Consider the following 22,633-nt stretch of genomic DNA (forward strand, 5'->3'; position numbering starts at 1 on the left):
CTTTGATAGAGATTAAATCTTTCTAATCTGAGTTTCTGTCAAATAATAAAAATATGTAGACTTATATTAAAATATACACATTGCCTGGAAAGTTTTTTTAATGACTTTTATTTAGTGTTTTATCCATCTGTACAGAAAATCACATTTCATTATTGATCATCAGATCTTCCTCATTGATGTGAGAGAATGGAGAATGTTTCCAAAGATGAACAAATCAAATTTACGTGAAAAAAACCACCTATTCACACATTTGTACATGTTGCTGCTTCCAGATTAACAGATTATTCCTCACACTAAATAACTCGTTACTCCAAAAGTTGATGAAATGTTTCTGAACACAAAGAAATCAAACTCTGTCCATGTTTCTGTGACAAAGCTGTGAGAGACAAAATAAGAGTGGAGAAGCTGCAGAAACAAACATCAGCAGAAGAAGAAAAGATGAACAAGTGCTGACGAAGGCTGTTTGATTGACAGCTGATCTGTGTGCAGCGGAGAAAGAAAACAACAAGGAGCTCTCAGCAACCATGACGGAGACTCAATGAGTCAAATTACAGGATGGAACCAAATCACTGCTCCTGATGTGACCTCAGTCTATTTCAGCTTCATCAACTCTGCACTTGATCCAACGTTGACCCAATAACAACAGACTCCAGCGAGCAGCGGCTGAGTGAATGTGGTCTGGACTCTGTGGAGGAGAGTCATGGTCTCAGAGACGCTGTAGAAGGACAGAATACCTGCTCTGTGATCCAGGAACACTCCCACTCTGGAGGAAGGAGGACCTGACACTGGAGTTTCAACTTTGTTGTGATAAAAAATATAACTGTTGTTGGAACAATATAAAGCCCATGATTTGTCATTATAACCAAATCTGCTTTCAGCACCATCTCCTCCTCTGCTGATATTCTTGTATGCGACTGCTACATGAACCTCTTCTCTCCTCTCCACCTCCCAGTAACAACGTCCAGTCAGACTTTCTCTACTCACAACCTGCCACCATCTTGTGAATCTGTCTGGATGTTCAGAATAAGGCTGTTTATTCTTCATGAATGTGACTTTCCTGTTTCCCTCTGATAATAACAGCCATGTGTTTGCTGTGTTTGGATCCAGTGTGAGTTCACGTGAGTATCTGAAGAAAGCAGCTCTGGTCGTTGTCTCTGGTTGTGGCAGTAAAACATCCACTTCAGTCACTCTCAGTGAGATGCTTGTCCATGTTTCACTCAGGATGTCCTGGAGTTTGTCTCGGGCCTCTGTCACAGCTGCTGTCACATCCTCAAAGTATCTGAGAGGAGCAGTGCGGAAGCTGGATGAGTGTGTGGACTCACTGAGAGCTGACAGTGAGGGGAAGCTGAGCAGAAACTCTGTGTGATCCTCTGTGTGTGAGAGCTGCTCCAGCTGGCCGTCTGTCCTCTTCAGCTCAGCGATCTCCTGCTCCAGCTTCTCCTGAAGCTCTCGCACTCGACTCACCTCTGTTTGCTGCTGGGATCTGACCTGCTGCTCAACATCTCTGCTTCTTTCCTGGAGGAGACGGATCAGCTGGCTGAAGGTCTTCTCACAGTCCTCCACTGTCTGATCAGCAGAGACATGGATGTTCTTCGCCTCCTGTTCCAGCAGCTTCACGTCTTTCTCTGCGTCCTGGATCCTCTGCTGGATGATCTGTCGACTCTCCTCCAGCTCCCTCTGCCTCTCCGTCCTCTCTGCTGCAGCTGACACTGTGTCGTGGCCTTTGTGTTGGTCCACAGGGCAGAGGAAACAGATGCACTGCTGATCGGTGCGGCAGAACATCTTCATCACCTCATCGTGACGAGAGCACATGTTGTCCTGCAGCGTCTTGGAGGGATCCACCAGCTTGTGCTTCTTGAAAGCAGCTGAATCATAATGAGGTTGAAGGTGCTGCTCACAGAAAGAGGCCACACACACCACACAGGACTTGAAAGCTTTTAGTTTTCTTCCAGTGCAGACATCACAGGCCACATCTTCAGCTCCAGCATAGCAGTGATCAGCAGGAGCAGCTTGAAGTCCGCTCCTCTTCAGCTCCTCCATCAGAGCTGCCAACATGGTGTTTTTCACCAGGACAGGCCTGGCTGTGAACGTCTGCCTGCACTGAGGGCAGCTGTGGATTTTCTCCTCATCCTCTTCACCCCAGAAGCTTTGAATACACTCCATGCAGTAGCTGTGTCCACAGGGAATAGTCACCGGATCCTTCAGGAGATCCAGACAGATGGAACAAGAGAAGCTCTCTCTGTCCAGCTCAACGCCTTTCTGCGCCATGTCTCCTCTCTGTGGCTCTGACTGACTGAGTTTCATTTCCTCACAAGAGAAACTGCTCTGACAAGTGATCAGCCCGTCATGTGTTTTCATGGAGCCAATCAGCTGCTGCTCTTCACCTCTGTTGGTTCCACCCATCTTCCAAAGAGAGATCTGAACGGGAGGAGGAACTCTGTGGAACCGCTGGAGCTGCTTTATTTCAACCTGACTCATGTAATGAGTCACAGTTTAAAGAGAGCAAGTTCAGGTTTACAACAGAACAACTTGTTACATTGATCATATTGCTGAATCAAAGCAACATTCAAAACATCTTTAAACTAGAATTTGGCACTCAGAGAGCGTAGACCTCTGCCACAGCTCAAATCAGTCACCAACAACAATAACAACACCATATATCATATAAAAACATTTTATTTGTCCCCAGCACAATCAATGTTTGGGAGAAAGCTGTTTGTTGCATGTTCATATCTCAATGTGTTGCCTCACAGAGACTGACACTCCGGAATGCCCCTATTTTTGATCCTGGTATCCGGAATACTCCCGTGATCTGGATCAGCAGCTGATATCTCTGAGAGTCGTTGAAGAACTTACAAAGAAATTTTTTGCTAAGCACCCTTGTCGTTTATTGTTGAGTTATGCTCAACTGCAGGCCTGCTGACAGCTTTGCATGGGCCCGGGACAACTTGCTGTTAGTTGCGCCTCGTCCCGACTGTTGGACGGGTTTGGGGGGGGGAGGGGGGGCAGAGCAGAGCGCTGCGGCGTGCGGAGCGGTGCGGCACTGTGCCTGCATGCGGTGTTGGACCGGGGGGTGGGAAAGCGCGGAGCGGTGTGGAGCAGTGCGGTGCCTGCATGCTGCGTCGGGAGCAGGGGCGGATCTAGGATTCTAGGAGTTCAGGGGCTTAGCCCCGAGGGTGCAGATGCCGATTTATTTTTTCCGGCATTTTTTGTGCCATGCACACTAAACTGTATTTATTTTATTTTATTTATTTATTTACATCAATTTACCACCAATTGAAAGCTGAGAAAGGCACGGAGAACACTTAAAAATCAGACCCTTTAATGATACAAATGTTACACCACCAGAAGCCTTTAATTGTTTTATGTCCCATGTACACTGAAAGAAAAAAAAAATAAAACACAAAAGTTATTCAGACTGATCATAAACTAAAGAAATAAAATTCCTTACAGTATTTCCTTACTGCAGGCTCCCTGTGATCCTGGCTGGCACCTCTGCTGTCCTTTACTGCTCTGTCTTTCAATCCTGTCCTCAAATCCTGTTTTCAATCCTCCCGTCTCTTCTCTCTTGCTTTCTCTGTACATTTTTTATGATTTCCTGTTCATTTTCCCCTTCACTTTCTTTCACTCCTTCCTCTCTTCTGTCTCTGTTACTCTTTAAATACAATATTTCAGAGCTGTTCTCATGTCTTGTCATGCCTCTTTTTGAATGTTAAATGTGGGTCATCTCCTGTCTTTTCCTCTTCACTCACACATGAAGCAAAATAAACAAAAATAATTAGAAATAAAACCTGTGAAACATACTGATATATTGAGTTTAAATGTTTGAAATGTTTCTTGATGAGATTAGAAAATTCTCCCTCTTCTTCAAATAAATGAACTGTTTTAAACTCCCTTGGATTAGCTGAAAAATACATCACGATTAACTGTTGATTGAACCACCCCAAAGTGTACATATTAGCTAAAATTAGCACAAGCTTAAGCATCTGCAGGAGTAATATACAGTATAATGATCCAAATACATCCTATATAATGGCAAAGCACTGACAGGGAGCACTTTTCTGCACAATGAATACTTTAATCATTTTGCTAGTAATACTTTTCATTCATATTTCATAAAGGGTTTTTAGTCTTATCCTGGAACGCAACATTGATCTTGCTGTCTTTCATTTTCAGTGCGGTTGTGTTGTGCATGTTGGTATTAGCTGATAATACTGATAGCCAGCTAGCAAAATCAGTCAGAGTTTCACAAACCGGGAACATCAATCTGTGTAGCAGCTTCTGCTGCTGCTGCCACTGCTGCTGCTGCTGCTAGTGCTGGTGTTGGTGGCGACGTCCGCTTTTTGAAAAAGCTTCTGATATCCATTCATTGAGTAAACTCTGAGCAGTGGAGTCAAGGAGCAGCGACGAGCGCACATAGACGTGAACGTTTCTTCTTCTGGACAGGCGGCAGACTGCTGGCTGCTCTCCAGCGCATGCTGCCACTCTCTGGTGGATTCCAGTACTGCACATTATACTCAGAATAGCTCGGATCCGCGATCCGGGGCTCTTGACAAAACGGGATACAGTCAGGTCGGCACCACTCCAAGTCGGCCCCGGCCAACTCAGCACCGCCCCGGGATACAGTCAACTCGGCATCAAGCCAAGTCGGCATCTCGCCAAGTCGGCATCTCGCCAAGTCGGCCTCGCGGGCGGGGGGGGCTCTCGAGTGGCCGAGTTGGTCGGTGCGGACTTGACTGTAAGCTGCTTACCAACTCGGCCAAAAGCGTCTTTCTTTTTTTTTTTTTAATCACGATGGTGGATAATGTACCTGGGAGCTTCATGTTTGACGTCCGAGTAGCTTAGCTACAAGCGCAGCGCTTAGCGGCTGTCTGGTCATGTGACCGGTCCCAAGGCATTCTGGGAATCGTAGTGCAGCGATGCCGGCTGCGCCGCGACGATTTGCAGTTTTTTTCGTGCCGGCAGCGCCGCTTCTCCTCACGTAGCAGGCAGGGAACTGGAGGACAAACTGTGTGGTTATGGTGACTGACAGGTTAGAGGTGGAGAATGGACCTGGAGCTTCATGGTTGACGTCCTGTTTGAACCGAGTAGCTTAGCTACGAGCGCACAGCGCGAGCGGCTGTCTGGTCATGTGACCAGATCATGCGACCGGCATGTGATCCGCGAACGCTGCATGATCAAACCAGTCGCCTGCATTATAATTTTATTGTAATGTTCTCCACCCCTGAAGTTTGGTCAGCCAGTACAGTAAGATTTACAATTAGATCTAAAACATGTAGGGTCACCGCTCCTGAGGACTGGAGTTTGACACGTGATTTAAATGTATACATGACGACCGTCATTTCAGTGAAATTAAATGTATATAATATTTTACCGGAGGGCTACGTTTATGAGCTTATGAACGCCAAGAAACCACATGAACAGCTTAACATGTACGACTGGTAATCGTTTGATATTACAGTCCCAGTTGCTATTACTGTTGACGCACACTAGATGGCGGGCAAACAACATTTACAACAAAATACATGCTTTTGCAAATGACAATGTTTGTTAAAGAAAAGAATAATGACTGATAAACTAACAATGTTGATCAGAAATGAACAAATCAGCATAAGCATAATGCAATACAGGTATTATGTTGTGGTTGGGATGAAATACAACAAGTATGATCGAGTTTGTCATGCAGCTTCGGTCTTCCTAGGTTTCCACTGATTGGGTAAAAATAAATTAACTGTACTGGCTGACCAAACTTCAGGGGTGGAGAACATTACAATAAAATTATAATGCAGGCGACTGGTTTGATCATGCAGCGTTCGCGGATCACATGCTGGTCACATGATCTGGTCACATGACCAGACAGCCGCTCGCGCTGTGCGCTCGTAGCTAAGCTACTCGGTTCAAACAGGACGTCAACCATGAAGCTCCAGGTCCATTCTCCACCTCTAACCTGTCAGTCGCCATAACCACACAGTTTGTCCTCCAGTCCCCTGCCTGCCACGTGAGGAGAAGCGGCGCTGCCGGCACGAAAAAAACTGCAAATCGTCGCGGCGCAGCCGGCATCGCTGCACTACGATTCCCAGAATGCCTTGGGACCGGTCACATGACCAGACAGCCGCCAAGCGCTGCGCGCTTGTAGCTAAGCTACTCGGACGTCAAACATGAAGCTCCCAGGTACATTATCCACCATCGTGATTAAAAAAAAAAAAGAAAGACGCTTTTGGCCGAGTTGGTAAGCAGCTTACAGTCAAGTCCGCACCGACCAACTCGGCCACTCGAGAGCCCCCCCGCCCGCGAGGCCGACTTGGCGAGATGCCGACTTGGCTTGATGCCGAGTTGACTGTATCCCGGGGCGGTGCCGAGTTGGCCGGGGCCGACTTGGAGTGGTGCCGACCTGACTGTAAACCGACAAAACATCCGGGGCTTGAGGCCAAGTCGCCACCCCGAGATCCGCCTAAGGTCAGACGGGATACAGTCAGGTCGGCACCACTCCAAGTCGGCCCCGGCCAACTCGGCACCGCCCCGGGATACAGTCAACTCGGCATCAAGCCAAGTCGGCATCAAGCCAAGTCGGCCTCGCGGGCGGGGGGGCTCTCGAGTGGCCGAGTTGGCGGACTTGACTGTAAGCTGCTTACCAACTCGGCCAAAAGCGTCGTTCTTTTTTTTTTAATCACGATGGTGGATAATGTACCTCGGAGCTTCATGTTTGACGTCCGAGTAGCTTAGCTACAAGCGCGCTTAGCGGCTGTCTGGTCATGTGACCGGTCCCAAGGCATTCTGGGAATCGTAGTGCAGCGATGCCGGCTGCGCCGCGACGATTTGCAGTTTTTTTCGTGCCGGCAGCGCCGCTTCTCCTCACGTAGCAGGCAGGGGACTGGAGGACAAACTGTGTGGTTATGGCGACTGACAGGTTAGAGGTGGAGAATGGACCTGGAGCTTCATGGCTGACGTCCTGTTTGAACCGAGTAGCTTAGCTACGAGCGCACAGCGCGAGTGGCTGTCCGGTCATGTGACCAGATCATGTGACCGGCATATGATCCACGAACGCCGCATGATTAAACCAGTCGCCTGCATTATAATTTCATTGGAATGTTCTCCACCCCCGAAGTTTGGTCAGCCAGTACAATTAATTTATTTTTACCCAATCAGTGGAAACCTAGGAAGCCCGAAGCTGCATGACGAACTCGATCATACTTGTTGTATTGTATCCCAACCACAACATAATACCTGTATTGCATTATGCTTATGCTGATTTGTTCATTTCTGATCAACATTGTTAGTTTGTCAGTCATTATTCTTTTCTTTAACAAACATTGTCATTTGCAAAAGCATGTATTTTGTTGTAAATGTTGTTTGCCCGCCATCTAGTGTGCGTCAACAGTAATAGCAACTGGGACTGTAATATCAAACGATTACCAGTAGTACATGTTAAGCTGTTCATATGGTTTCTTGGTGTTCATAAGCTCATAAACGTAGCCCTCCGGTAAAATATTCTATACATTTAATTTCACTGAAATGACAGTCGTCATGTATACATTTAAATCACGTGTCAAACTCCAGTCCTCAGGAGCAGTGACCCTACATGTTTTAGATCTAATTGTAAATCTAATTGTACTGGCTGACCAAACTTCAGGGGTGGAGAACATTACAATAAAATTATAATGCAGGCGACTGGTTTGATCATGCAGCGTTTGCGGATCACATGCCGGTCACATGATCTGGTCACATGACCAGACAGCCGCTCGCGCTGTGCGCTCGTAGCTAAGCTACTCGGTTCAAACAGGACGTCAACCATGAAGCTCCAGGTCCATTCTCCACCTCGAGCCTGTCAGTCACCATAACCACACAGTTTGTCCTCCAGTCCCCTGCCTGCTACGTGAGGAGAAGCGGCGCTGCCGGCACGAAAAAAACTGCAAATCGTCGCGGCGCAGCCGGCATCACTGCACTACGATTCCCAGAATGCCTTGGGACCGGTCACATGACCAGACAGCCGCTAAGCGCTGCGCGCTTGTAGCTAAGCTACTCGGACGTCAAACATGAAGCTCCCAGGTACATTATCCACCATCGTGATTAAAAAAAAAAAGACGCTTTTGGCCGAGTTGGTAAGCAGCTTACAGTCAAGTCCGCACCGACCAACTCGGCCACTCGAGAGCACCCCCCCCCCCGCCCGCGAGGCCGACTTGGCGAGATGCCGACTTGGCTTGATGCCGAGTTGACTGTATCCCGGGGCGGTGCCGAGTTGGCCGGGGCCGACTTGGAGTGGTGCCGACCTGACTGTAAACCAGGTCAGACGGTCTTTCAGTCGTTTCCTTGTGCACCTGCCTTGTGTTTCTTTGGGATTACCCTTCAGATCCCATCACTTGCTTTACTTTGAAGCTGATTTTCAAATACATCATTAAGGTCCATTTCTTTTCTGCTGTTATGTTCAAAGTGTTTGTGTAAATGAAGGAATCGATAAAAATATGTTTTTTCAAGGTCAGTCTTCCCTCAGCCTTTCAAAGTTTTTCAATTGTCCTTTTTTCTGTCAGAGAGTAGAATCTTTTTTTGCATTTCAAAATCAATGATTTAAATCCCTCATCGATTGTATTTGGTTCAAACTCAGGATCATCGTCACACCAATGAATTATCTGTAATTTATCATTTACTGTGTTCTTGTCTCTCATCCTATTCCAGAGTTTCAGCAGCACCTTAATCCATGGGTTCTGCACCTTTTCTCCAGATCTTCCTGGATATTTGTGCTGCTTGTATTGGGGGGTCAGCCAGAGTTGAGGGTTCAACATCCTTCCATCTGTCCTGAAAAGATGAGTTCCACAACAGACATCATCAGTAAACACCGCCACCTTGTGGCCTTCTCCATTAATGCAGTTGCCTTCAATATTCTGGGTTGGTCTGAATCTGATCCACTGTTCTGGTAGAGTGCAGACAGCAGGGAGAAACAGGACACCCCTGTCTCCAGCCTCGTTCTGATCTCATGGTGTCTAAAAGGAATCCATTTATTCTAATCTGGGCCCATGGTTTACTGAACAATGTACGGATCAATCGAATAAAAATATGGTCTGTGTCAAATCTTTCCAAAGCTTTGTGTAGAAAAGAGCAGCTCATCAAGGACCTTCTTGACATCAAGTCGAACTCAGCGAGCTCCAAGATGATTCTGCTGGATATGATGTGATCTGTATCATGATGGTCTGATGTGTTCAAGTGTCTATGAAGATAACGAAGCTCACGAAGCTGGAAAGTTTCAAGAAAACATGTCTGAGGTTGAACCTGGGTCAGAACTTCTCTCTTGAACAGTCTCTGGAGTTGTGCTCAGCAGCTTCACTCTTTTAAAAACTACATTTTAGAGGATATTTAATATTTTAAGTAATTTGATACTTTTGATCTTTTATGCTTTATATATATACATATATATATATATATATATATATATATATATATATATATATAGTTGAAGGATTCTGTTTTTCTCTGAAGCTGTTTTCCTTTTATAGAATTGGACCTTTTGGACTTGTTTTCATTCATAAATTTTTTTCAAAGCTTCTAACTATTGTTATCGTTTAAAGCTTCTTCTTTTTTTTGCCCTCTTTAGTGAACACAGTTTTTGAACATAGTTCCTCTCCGTCATTCTCAATGATTCATCCATTTATCAGTCAGTCGCTCCAGAAAATCATGTCGTAATGAACAGACATTCTAAATTCAGGTTTGTAAAGTTTGCCACTCCTTCTCTTCGGTAGATTCTTCATCATGGTTTTGCTCAAATTCATCATCACATTCAATGTTAACGTGTCTCACCGGATGTTTTTTCTGGTTGCAGAAACACTCTGGCTAGTTAACAGAAAAAAAAACCAGCTGAAACAGTTCCTTGATGTCTTGCTGGAGGAATCAGAGCTAAAACTCTGCAGTCTTCAGTCCGACAGTGAGACAACTGACTTTATGAGAGTTGATGAAATCCAGTGAAGTCAGACTGATCAAAATCCTCATCTAGAATGTTTCATTCTGCTGCCTCATTGTTTGAATTGACAGGAGAACATTTTCAGTGTGTTGGACTTGCTGTTGAAGCCTGATCTCTTGACTGTGGACTGACGGCGTTCTGGTCTCTTGGTTCCTGCTTCAGGTTCGGACTCTGGAGTCTATCAAACATCAGGCTCAGCAGCCCGACACGGCTCACCTGTCGGACACAGTCCAGAGGCTGGCACTGCAGTCCCGCACCTGAACACCGGCCGTCACACTGCTTGGAGAAAAGCTGTTCCAGAGAAATGCTGCGTCAATAAAAACAGAAATGACCTTGAACAAATGTTTCTAAGCCCTTTGGATTTGACATGTGTGACCGGGTAAAAATGACAATCCGCAGGACACAACTTAATTTTGTGGGATCTTTAATCTTGACTACTCAGCCAAAAAGGAATCAAATATGACATGAGCAGCGTTAAATGAATCTAAAGATGCAGAGTGGTCTTTCTTCCGTTTCCTCTGACTGATGCCAACAAATACATTCACAGGTGGGCATCCCCATCCACCATTGAACCCATATCTTTTAAACATTAATTTTCAATCACAGAAATGATCACCAGGAGAGAAAAACTTAAAATGCACTGAGTGAAGAATAACAAAACAGATGGTACATGAACAACTGAAGCAGTCTCTCTTTACAAAGACAAAACAACAAACAACTGCATATCAGTTCCACTTCACATTGAGACAATACATTGATAAAGAAACTACAAGAACATATTTCAAATACTCACTCTCCAAGAAGTTCACAAAGAGCAGAGTCAACAGAATACAGTGGCGAACTGCCACGTGATGCGTCATGCAGCACTGCGCAGCTCTGCGCAGCAGAAAAAAAATAACATCACATAATGCAATAGATCATAAACGTTTCACACTTGGAACAGGGACAAAATAAATACAGTTAAACCCAACTTACAGTGAACTTGTGTCCCAAAACTCCTGCTCAAATTCATCCGAGGTTCAACACCCACGGCGGCGGTCTGACACGGCCGAAGTTACCCCGCGTTTTGGTGAAGCTTCTTCCTCTTCCGGGTTCTATACTACCGTTTCTGAACATACAGAGCCACCTACTGGCGAATGTGAGGACCTGATTCTCCACCCGGCTACACATGTTCACACACTGAGTTCAGATTCTGATGAAGAAACTATTTTTAACCACAAAACAGCTGATTTTGTTCAACATTGAAGCGTTTTAAAACTGTTTGCACTCTATTTCATTCTGGTCAATAAATAAACTTTGATGAAAGAAACAAAGATTTGTTTGTAGTTGTTTTACAGTCTCTGCTTGATCTTTGATGGAGATTAAATCTTCCTAATCTGAAATTCTGTCAAACAATAAAAAAATGTAGACTGTGATGTTATAAATCACATATCGTCTGGAAAGTTGTTTCAATTACTTTTATTCAGTGTTTGATCAATCTGTACAGACAATTACATTTCATTCTTGATCATCAGATCTTCCTCATTGGTCTGAGAGAATGGAGAATGGTTCCAAAGATGAACAAATCTAACTTATGAAACTAATGGAAAACACCCAGCGTACATCTCTTAACAAGTGATTCCCTTTTTAAAACTAATATTTATTTTTGTTGTTTTAAACAGTTACCACAATCTCACACAAACGGATGACACTCGGTCACACATGACATTGGAGGGAAAACACAGAGATGAAGCAAAAGATGCAAATAAAGAAATCATCACATATGAATATCTTACAAACAAGAACAAAAAAAAAAGCACCCACAGATGAAACAACAAAAAACTGATCCAATCTGCATAAAAATACATATAGCTAAATGATGTTTCAAATAAAGAAATAAAGCCAAACACCCTCTGAGTGAAAAAGCCCACCTATTCACACATTTGTACATGTTGCTGTTTCCAGATTAACAGATTATTCCTCACACTAAATGACTTGTTGCACCTACAGTTGATGAGACGTTTCTGAACACAAAGAAATCAAACTCTGTCCATGTTTCTGTGACAAAGCTGTGAGAGACAAAATAAGAGTGGAGAAGCTGCAGAAACATCAGCAGAAGAAGAAAAGATGAACAAGTGCTGACGAAGGCTGTTTGACAGCTGATCTGTGTGCAGCGGAGAAAGAAAACAACAAGGAGCTCTCAGCAACCATGACGGAGACTCAATGAGTCAATTTCTGGAATGGTTTCTCTTGTGCAGTCAGTCACCTGCTGAATTTCACTTTAAAACAGCAGTGCTCGCTCGGTTCTGAAGATAATTTCATCTTTATTGATATAAATAAATCTCATAATGTACTATCAGTTGTGACTGACCAGCATGTCCCTTGACACCTTAATGATTAAAAGTGATGTAATAACCATTTTTGAATGAGGCCTATATTCATGTCAGGTCACGTGTATGTCGGTGTTGTGAACACTGAAGTGTCACTGACTTGTTTACATGAGGTAGTGATTTGTTGGAAAACTCAAGTGAAGAGGTGCGTTTAGGGAAGAGTTACCTGGGGGTCTCCAGTGCTGCTCACAAGCTGCTGGATATCTGAGCTGGACTTCTGGTCTCTAAAGGAGGTGAGTCCATCCCCCACTCAGCAGGACCAGGATGTCCCTGAGTATCTGCACGTGCAAATGCCTAGATGGTGCTCAGGGTCTGCACTTCACCCAGCAGTCATCCTTTCTTTCATTCAGAAAAAGACTCAACTGAAAATGTAATCATTCCTCAATACCAGTATTAGTACAATATAAGTCAGGATATCTTATTACATTATTTGTGAAGTTACTGAATTATTGGGTTTCATTACATTTTTGGTTTGTCAGTTTTAAAAACTAAAGAAAATTGTCAAAATATTGACAGAAATTTTCAGATACTCTCATTTTAAATTTCTGTGACAGATTCAAACAATTTTAAAAGTTTCACGTAAACCATTACAGGAAATATTTTAACAGTATCTTCTCATATTTTATGAAGCACCTGTGTGTGTTTTTAACAATTAAATTTAAACCTGAATGTACTGGTTTGTCATATGTTCTTTGAAAACATTTTAATATTGATCACTTCAGACTTCTACAGAGACGTTAGTTGAAAGTCATGACAATCGGGTAGATACTTTACACCGGAAGACCTCTGAACTTTTTGACCTTTTTTTTTTTTTGTGAAAGCTGGAACTTCAAACTTGGACTGAAATCCTTTAAAAAGACACAAAGAAGCACAATTTGTTCAAACAGAAAAAGAGCCGACAGACTGCAGCCTGAGGAGACACTGACTGGTGGTCTCTGCTGGGACACCAAGAAACCCAGCCATGCAGAGATCAATTCCAAACTTTCAGGACACTTTTGTTTTGAAAGTGCACAAAGCTAAAAGGTGGAGGTACAAGCCCCTTTGTGCCATCTATTATAATGGGTAACGTAAACTCTATGCCCAACAAGCGCGATGAGCTGGAAGCCCTGATGAAGTGCGAGAGTGCTTACCAGGAAGCTTCGTTATATCTGCTCACGGAGACCTGGATGAATGAGACCCTGCCGGACTCCGCTGTTAGCATCCCCGGCTTCACACTCGTTCGAGCAGACAGAGCGGCGGAATCCTGTGGGAAAGTGAGGGGTGGTGGACTTGCCGCGCTGGTCAACAACAAGTGGTGCCATCCCGGTCACATCACGGTGAAAGATAAAATCTGTACCCGTGATGTTGAGCTCCTGGCGGTCGGATTAAGATCATATTATCTCCCGAGGGAGATCCACCTGGTCGCCGCCATTATTGTTTACATCCCGCCGCGTGCGGACGCAACGTCAGCGTGTGACGTCATCCAGGAGGCGGTGTCCAGGATCCAGTCCTCACATCCAGAGGCGCTCATCATTATTTCAGGGGACTTCAACCATGTTGATGTGAGCCCTCATTTAGGCGGCTTCACTCAATATGTGCAGTGTCCAACCAGACAGAACAACACTCTGGACCTGTGTTATGTGAATGTAAGATCTGCTTACTCTGCTGTGCCTCTGCCTCCCCTTGGAAAGTCCGACCACAATCTCATACACCTCAGACCATCATACAAACCATCTGTGATGAGACTGCCTACGGCCAGGAGGTCTTTTAGGCAGTGGACCCCTGAGACAACAGCCAGGCTGAGGGACTGTTTTGAATCCACAGATTGGAATCTGCTTGTGGGTTCAGACATGGACAATGACATCGATGAGAGCGTGGTCTGTGTCACAGACTACATAAATTTCTGCACGGATGTAGTAGTGCCCCTGAGAACTGTGCGCTGCTTCCCAAACAACAAGCCGTGGATCAGAAGTGACACAAAACATCTGCTGAACTGTAAAAAGGAGGCTTTTAAGTCTGGTGACCGGCAGAGAATGAGGACTACTCAACATAACCTGAGGAGGGCCATGAGACGGGCCAGGAGGGAGTACAAAGCAGGACTCGAGAGGAAGCTGCAGGATAAGAGCTCCCGAGAGGTCTGGAAGGGCATGAGAACCATTACTGGTTTCAAGGAGAAGGGATGTGTAGCTCCTGGTGATGTGGACATGGCGGACGAGTTCAACCGTTTTTACAACCGGTTTGACTCTGTACAAACGCACGCACACACTAAGGGATGTCCACTCGGCGGCCACTCCACCTCTGCTGCTGCGACCTGCTCCTCCTCTCCACCCAGTGGCTGCTCCACCTCTGCGGCTGTGACCTCCTCCTCTCCTCCACCCAGCGGCTGCTCCACCTCTGCTGACGCGCCGGCCTTCACTGTGGAGGAGGTGCGTGTGGAGCTGAGGAGGCTCCATAGACGGAAAGCTGCAGGGCCTGATGGGATATCACCACGGCTGCTGAAGGAGTGTGCGTCAGAGCTGGCTGTGCCTCTCCAAACCATCTTCAATCGGAGTCTTCAGACTGGACGTGTCCCTGCGTTGTGGAAGACCTCATGCCTTGTCCCAGTGCCCAAGGTGGCAAGGCCTGCAGGGATGAAGGACTACAGACCAGTGGCCCTGACATCCGTGGTGATGAAGACTTTTGAGAGGCTGCTGCTCCGGCTGCTCAAACCTCAAGTGGAGGGGGGGCTGGACCCCCTTCAGTTCGCCTATCAGGACAGCATGGGAGTGGACGATGCGGTCTTGTTTATGGTCCATCGGGCGCTCTCCTTTCTGGGGGGAGCTGGAGGCAATGTGAGGTTGATGTTTTTCGACTTTACAAGTGCCTTTGATACCATCCAGCCTCAGCTACTGAAGGGGAAGCTTGAGAGGATGGGAGCAGAGCAGAGCAGGCCCGGGCCCTGTATAAGAAAGGACAAAGCAGGCTGTTTTTCGTGAGGAGACTTAAATCCTTTGACGTATGTGGTGACATGCTGTACATTTTCTACCAGTCTGTTGTTGCAAGTGCTGTTCTCTTTGGGGTTGTCTGTTGGGGTGGCAGTATGACAAAAAGAGACAGCAATCGGCTGGACAGACTGATCAGGAGGTGTGCGTCTGTGATGAGGAGGAAGGTGGACTCTGTTGGAGCAGTCTTGGAGAGGAGGATGGGGGCTCTAATGCAGAGTATCTTGAGGAACCCCAAACATCCACTGCACGACACATTTGCAGCTCAAAAAAGTGAGCGGAGTAACAGGCTGCTGTCATTGCGCTGCAGAACTGAGCGCTTCAAGAGGTCGTTCATCCCCTCAGCAATCAGGCTGTATAACAGATGTGCCTGAGCCAAACTAAGTACACTACGAGCACTTTTATTTATTGTACTGTTGTTATTTATTATTTGCGTGTGAATGATTTGTGTGCTGCTGGACACCTGAATTTCTCCCTTGGGAGATTAATAAAGTTTTTATCTATCTATCTATCTATCTATCTATCTATCTATCTATCTATCACAGGCCGAGCTGTTTGACTCCATCTCCCTCCAGGAGGAACAAACCACAAAGAAAAACTGAAAAAACAAAACAGAAAAATAACTGCCACTCATCTCCAGTGTCACTTCTCTCTCTGCAGTGCTTCTAATATTGCCAGAGCTTGACTTTGTTCATGTCTAAGGTGCAGGTTGACCTCGGAGAACTCGACACAGAGCTCTGATGCCTTTTTCTGTCCATCGAACTGAAGACGAGAAGCTGTGGCACAGCCGGTTTCATATTTTAATTTAGCGCTGACCGAGGAGGCTCTGAACCGCAACATGAAGAGTGGCTCAGTGGAGCCCCGCGAGTCCTCCACTCACTTCAGCCACTGCTGACGGAGATGATGGAGAGATGCAAGACACTGGGAAATAAGTAAGGTTTCAACAACCAAACAAACGTGTTGGTCTTCATGTTTTGACAAACTGACCTGGACAGTGTGGCTTCGAGGCCAGTTTGACAGGAACAAGGTAATGAGTTTTCATGGCAGCATCACTGATATCTCAGGTTGTGTTGACTGTGAATTCTTAAGAAAGTTGTTTACCAAAAAAATCAGTTTTCTTTGAAGTTTGTACAACTTTACAAGTGGTTTGAAAGACCAGATTAGAATGTCTTGCTGGCCAGTTTTGGCCCACGGGCCTTATGTTCGACACCCCATCTTACATATTAGAAACATTACGGTAGTCTGTGAGCAGCACAGCCATGCAGTGCTGTTTCAACCAGATTGATTCCTCATTCCTCCGTTTCCCACAGTGCACTGCTTCTAAACTCCGTCATGAGGGCATTCAGGCTAGAGTTTGTTGCGGCGAGGGCCACTGACTTCATCGGCATGATTTCATGATTAAAGACTGCGACGAATCGGGCTTTACGAAGGTCAGAAGACAGGAGCAGTGGTGGCTGTCGATGTACATGGTGGTAAATGTTCAACATGAAAACACCAGTGGTCGCCTGTTGTGGTTTCCTCTTCAGCACCTGTTGTTTGGATCTCTGGGTCGCAGTCTGGCCTGCGCCGATCCTCCAGAATCAGAGAAGCTGACGATCCTGAACGAAGCCTGGAAGGTGATCACCAAAGTGCGCAGTCCGCAGGTAACTCAGGGCTTCGACAGCAGCTTTCAAAACGGCCGTCATTCCAGTGGAAAATGTTCCGGATACTCACCCCAGATCAACTCCTGACTTTCAGGATTACATCAACTTCACTGAAGTCTGGGTGGAATTCACCTGCTGCCACTTCACAGTGAGCACAGCGAGGTCTGATTCCTCCCTGCATGGCGTCTCGCTGCTTCTTCACTCTCTTCTGTTTTTCCTTCAGAAACGCGAAGTCAACACAGTTCTGGCTGACATGATCAAGCACATGACCCCTGACCGAGCGTTCGAGGACGCCTATCCTCAGGTTGCCTCTTGAACCATCCCTCTCTCCCTCTCTCTCTCTCTCCTCTGTGGTGGACGTTTTGCTTTTCTTGTCGTAGCTGCAGTCAGTGATCCAGAAGATCCTCACCTACTTCCACGACTTCTCCGTTCTCTTCTCCATGGTGAGAAATGCTGGAGTTGAAACCCGGTGAGACGGGCTGAGCACAATGGCTCCCATGATGCCACAGCAACGCAGTCTTTATTTCTCCTCCCTGTTCTCCAGGAGCGCTTCCTGCCATTCCTCAACATGTTCCAGAAAGACAGCGTGAGGTTGGAGGTCTGAAAATCCATCATGGAGGTCTTCATCAAGTAAGCCCTGCCTCAGAGATGTGGAGTGTATCACAGACAGACAGTGCTCCTTCTGACAACTTTGAGCTTTGTGCAGGCATCAGGTGGAGCTCACCAGGGACCCGGTCATCCTCAACGCCATGCTGCACATCTGCAAGACCATGCACGACTCTGTCAAGTACCCTGTTTGTTTGTCGTAGAGAGTTTTATTTGTATTTCGTTCCAGAGATTTTCTTTCTCACCATTTGATTTTAAGTCTTCAGTCTCGGTTCTGCTGAGTCAGTGCACGCCGCCTCTCCGTCTCCGTGGCCGCAGGCGGTGAGAAAGGTCCTCCGTTCACAGCCGTGTCCCCGTCTGCTCTCCAGGCGTGTGCGGCGTACAGCTTCATCACCGTCCCGTCTCTCAGCAGCATCTTCAGCCGCCTCAACCTCTACCTGCTCTCCGCTCAGGTTGCGTTGGCCAACCAGTGTCTCTCCCAGGGTGAGGCTGTTCTTTCTACACGTTTTCTACTCATTTCTGTCTCTGTCTCTGTCCCTGATGGAGTCTGCTCATATTTCTCCTCTTCCCCCAGCCGATGCTTTCCTGAAGGCGGCAGTCGGCGTTCTCCCCGAGGTGCCTCGCTCCATCAGCGTGGAGGGGAAACTGCGTTCTTCTGAGAGCTTCCTGCTGGACTTCATCAACAACTTTCTGGCAACACTGCTGGTTGTCCCGGTGAGGAAGAGACAGACAAGAATAACCTGAGATAAACCTGGTAACGAGGGATGCAGCGATACCAGAATCGGCACTGCTGTTTCCACACAGATGGAGTCAATGCATTGAGAAAAAGTTGCATTTTTTCTCCTGTTTCCATGGAAACAGAGTCCAGGTGTTTTCATAAAGTTGTGTTTTCAGCGGCTCCAGCAGACATTGTTGCAGTGTAAACCGGGCTTCAGATTGATCGTGGCGTTCTCCAACACGCCTCCATGTGTTGCAGGACCACCCGGAGCACGGGGTGCTCTACTTAGTCCGGGGTCTGCTCAACATGGTCCAGGATTACATCTGGGAGGACTGCAGCGACGCCAAGGTGCGAGTCTACATCAGCGCGCTGCCTCTGTTGGCCGCCATGAGTCAGGAATCCTTCCTCTACTCCATCCCAGAAGGTAATCTGACGAATCATCACCAGGTAGAAAAGATTTCTTCATTTCTCAGCACCAATGACTTCATGATATTAATCTGGCAGGTTGGACTTACATCTGAGCCTGTCTGCTGTTTTCAGTTGACTCCAATGAGACGTTGTACGGAGGAGACCCCAAGTTTCTGTCTGAGATCAACAAGCTGTGTGAGACTCTGATCGGGCAGATCCTGGACCATCTGAAGGCGCTCAGCCGGGACGACGTGAGCACACACACAGAGAAACCTCCAAATGACACACAGAAAGCCTTTCTCATGGAAAAAAGTCTCACCTGTCGCTTCTCTTAACATGAGAGGATGAAGGTTTTTGAATTCAGAGGATAAAAGGAGAGATCAGTCTTAATAATGATGAAATTTCATATCAGACACATAAATCATAAAAATTACATCTGTCCAGTTATACTCAGATATAACACAGTTAATGTACCAATTTCCCTTCTATTTAAACTCATGAAAGGAAGAAGCAAAGATTATTTTATCCTCCCTCTTCTTCTGTATTTCAGTTACGATTCAACATTTTTCTGAATCTCAAAGTATTTATTTCACTGCCCACAATTTATTGAGCAAAAGCTAAACGTCAGTCCTCATACTTGTCACTGTCCTTTAAAGAAGTCGTATCGCCGCATCCTGAGTTTTCATGTTACATTAATAAGGGAGCGATTGTGGATTGAAAATCTTGTTTCTCTCCTCCATGTTGCAGCAGAGCGCACGGCGTCAAAGCGCACTGGCCTTCTCTCTGTTTGCTGTCCTGCTGGCTCACGGTGAGCTGAGGAACAACAAGCTGAGCCAGCTGGCCGTCAACTTGTGGAACCTCAGTCACAAACATGGACACTGTGAGACGTCAATGTCTGTGAGTTCATACTTCATCTACTACCTGCTGCAGGAATCGGAGCTAAAACTCTGCAGTCTTCAGTCCGACAGTGAGACAACTGACTTTATGAGAGTTGATGAAATCCAGTGAAGTCAGACTGATCAAAATCCTCATCTAGAATGTTTCATTCTGCTGCCTCATTGTTTGAATTAACAGGAGAACATTTTCAGTGTGTTGGACTTGCTGTTGAATCCTGATCTCTTGACTGTGGACTGACGGCGTTCTGGTCTCTTGGTTCCTGCTTCAGGTTCGGACTCTGGAGTCCATCAAACATCAGGCTCAGCAGCCCGACACGGCTCACCTGTCGGATACAGTCCAGAGGCTGGCACTGCAGTCCCGCACCTGAACACCGGCCGTCACACTGCTTGGAGAAAAGCTGTTCCAGAGAAATGCTGTGTCAATAAAAACAGAAATGACCTTGAACAAATGTTTCAAAGCTTTTTGGATTTGACATGTTCAGATGCTGATGAAGAAAATAATTTTTTATACAGCTGATTTTGTTCAACATTTTCAAACTGTTTCCAGTTAATTTCATTCTGGTCAACAAATAAACTTTGATGAAATAAAAAGATTTGTTTGTAGTTGTTTTAGTCTCTGCTTGATCTTTGATGGAGAATAAATCTTTCTTGTCTGAGTTTCTGTCAAACAATCAAAATATGTAGATTGTTTTCTTAAAAATCACACATTGTCTAGAAAGCTTTTTTAATCACTTTTATTCAGTGTTTGGTCAATCTGTACAGAAAACTACTTTTCATTATTGATCATCAGATCTTCCTCATTGATCTGAGAGAATGGAGAATGTTTACAAAGATGAACAGATCAAATTTATGAAACTAATGGAAAACACTCGGCGTCTATTTCTTAATGAAAAATTGTTGTTGCCGTTTTCAAACAATTACCAAAATCCCACAAATGAGTCAAATTACAGGATGGAATCAAATCACTGCTCCCGATGTGACCTCAGTCTATTTCAGCTTCATCAACTCTGCACTTCCTCCAGTGCTGCCCAAATCCCTGACTCCAGCGAGGAGCGGCTGAGTGAATGTGGTCTGGACTCTGTGGAGGAGAGTCATGGTCTCAGAGACGCTGTAGAAGGACAGAATACCTGCTGTGTGATCCAGGAACACTCCCACTCTGGAGGAAGGAGGACCTGACACTGGAGTTTCAACTTTGTTGTGATCAAATCTATAACTGTTGTTGGAACAACGTAAAGCCCATGACTTGTCATTTTGACCAAAACGGCTGTCACCCCCATCGCCTCTGCTGATATTCTTGTATGCGACTGCTACATAAACGTCTCCTCTCATCTCCACCTCCCAGTAACAACGTCCAGTCAGACTCTCTCGACTCAGAACCTGATACAATTTCGAGAATCTGTCTGGATGTTCAGAATAAGGCTGGTCAGTCATCATGTATGTGACTTTCCTGTTTCCCTCTGATAATAACAGCATTTTGTTTGCTGTGTTTGGATCCAGTGTGAGTTCACGTGAGTATCTGAAGAAAGCAGCTCTGGTCGTTGGCTCTGGTCGTGGCAGTAAAACATCCACTTCAGTCACTCTCAGTGAGATGTTTGTCCATGTTTCACTCAGGATGTCCTGGAGTTTGTCTCGGGCCTCTGACACAGCTGCTGTCACATCCTCAAAGTATCTGAGAGGAGCAGTGTGGAAGCTGGATGAGTGTGTGGACTCACTGAGAGCTGACAGTGAGGGGAAGCTGAGCAGAAACTCTGTGTGATCCTCTGTGTGTGAGAGCTGCTCCAGCTGGCCGTCTGTCCTCTTCAGCTCAGCGATCTCCTGCTCCAGCTTCTCCTGAAGCTCTCGCACTCGACTCACCTCTGTTTGCTGCTGGGATCTGACCTGCTGCTCAACATCTCTGCTTCTTTCCTGGAGGAGACGGATCAGCTGGCTGAAGGTCTTCTCACAGTCCTCCACTGTCTGATCAGCAGAGACATGGATGTTCTTCGCCTCCTGTTCCAGCAGCTTCACGTCTTTCTCTGCGTCCTGGATCCTCTGCTGGATGATCTGTCGACTCTCCTCCAGCTCCCTCTGCCTCTCCGTCCTCTCTGCTGCAGCTGACACTGTGTCGTGGCCTTTGTGTTGGTCCACAGAGCAGAGGAAACAGATACACTGCTGATCGGTGCGGCAGAACATCTTCATCACCTCATCGTGACGAGAGCACATGTTGTCCTGCAGCGTCTTGGAGGGATCCACCAGCTTGTGCTTCTTTAGTGGAGCTGCATCACTGTGAGGCTGAAGGTGCTGCTCACAGAAAGAGGCCACACACACCACACAAGACTTGAAAGCTTTGAGTTTTCTTCCAGTGCAGACATCACAGGCCACATCTTCAGCTCCAGCATAGCAGTAATCAGCAGGAGCAGCTTGAAGTCCGCTCCTCTTCAGCTCCTCCATCAGAGCTGCCAACATGGTGTTTTTCACCAGGACAGGCCTGGCTGTGAACGTCTGCCTGCACTGAGGGCAGCTGTGGATTTTCTCCTCATCCTCTTCACCCCAGAAGCTTTGAATACACTTCATGCAGTAGTTGTGTCCACAGGGAATAGTCACCGGATCCCTCAGGAGATCCAGACAGATGGAACAAGAGAAGCTCTCTCTGTCCAGCTCAACTCCTTTCTGCGCCATGTCTCCTCTCTGTGGCTCCGACTGTGTGAGTTTCACTTCCTCACAAGAGAAACTGCTCTGACCAGTGATCAGCCCGTCAGGTGTTTGCATGGAGCCAATCAGCTGCTGCTCTTCACCTCTGTTGGTTCCACCCATCTTCCAAACAGAGATCTGAAGGGGAGGAGGAACTCTGTGGAACCGCTGGAGCTGCTTTATTTTAACCTGACTCATGTAATAATTTACAGTTTACGGAGAACAAAGTTGTGATTTATAACTGAACAACCTGTAACATTGATCATATTGCTGAATCAAAACACCATTGAAAAAATCTTTCAATTAGGGACAAAAACGTTCATAATCATTTCTAACTTCACAACAGCCAGTATTAATAGTTGCTCATCTTCTCAAGGAGAAATGAAAACAGGACACAAAACAAATGTAAAATCCAAG

General features: G+C 46.1%; 3 protein-coding genes and 1 pseudogene across 4 annotated transcripts in view; 1 reads left to right on the forward strand and 3 right to left on the reverse strand.

Moving 5' to 3' along the window:
• LOC115393744 (VPS35 endosomal protein sorting factor-like) overlaps positions 1–19,979 on the forward strand; it is a 48,742-nt pseudogene extending 28,763 nt beyond the window's left edge.
• LOC115392978 (tripartite motif-containing protein 16-like) lies at positions 477–22,214 on the reverse strand. The gene is made up of 2 exons (XM_030097707.1): positions 20,528–22,214; positions 477–585 (listed from the first exon to the last, which is right to left on the reverse strand). Exon 1 carries the CDS (start codon positions 22,202–22,204, stop codon positions 20,534–20,536), a length of 1,671 nt encoding a protein of 556 aa, XP_029953567.1. The 5' UTR covers positions 22,205–22,214; the 3' UTR covers positions 477–585; positions 20,528–20,533.
• The window catches only part of LOC115392972 (tripartite motif-containing protein 16-like), a 28,449-nt gene continuing 6,323 nt past the window's right edge, over positions 508–22,633 (reverse strand). Inside the window, exon 2 of one of the 2 annotated variants that reach the window (XM_030097701.1) lies at positions 508–585. The gene's annotated coding sequence lies outside the window, so the exon portion shown is untranslated. Of the gene's footprint in view, positions 586–12,038; positions 12,123–22,633 lie in introns of those variants that run through there. The other variant, XR_003931911.1, reaches the window with a different exon arrangement.
• LOC115392973 (tripartite motif-containing protein 16-like) overlaps positions 11,803–22,633 on the reverse strand; it is a 32,184-nt gene continuing 21,353 nt past the window's right edge. The window contains exon 2 of the transcript XR_003931912.1: positions 11,803–11,856. The gene's annotated coding sequence lies outside the window, so the exon portion shown is untranslated. The remainder of the gene's footprint in view (positions 11,857–22,633) is intronic.

Source organism: Salarias fasciatus, chromosome 8, assembly GCF_902148845.1.
Source record: "Salarias fasciatus chromosome 8, fSalaFa1.1, whole genome shotgun sequence".
NCBI classification, from domain to species: domain Eukaryota; kingdom Metazoa; phylum Chordata; class Actinopteri; order Blenniiformes; family Blenniidae; genus Salarias; species Salarias fasciatus.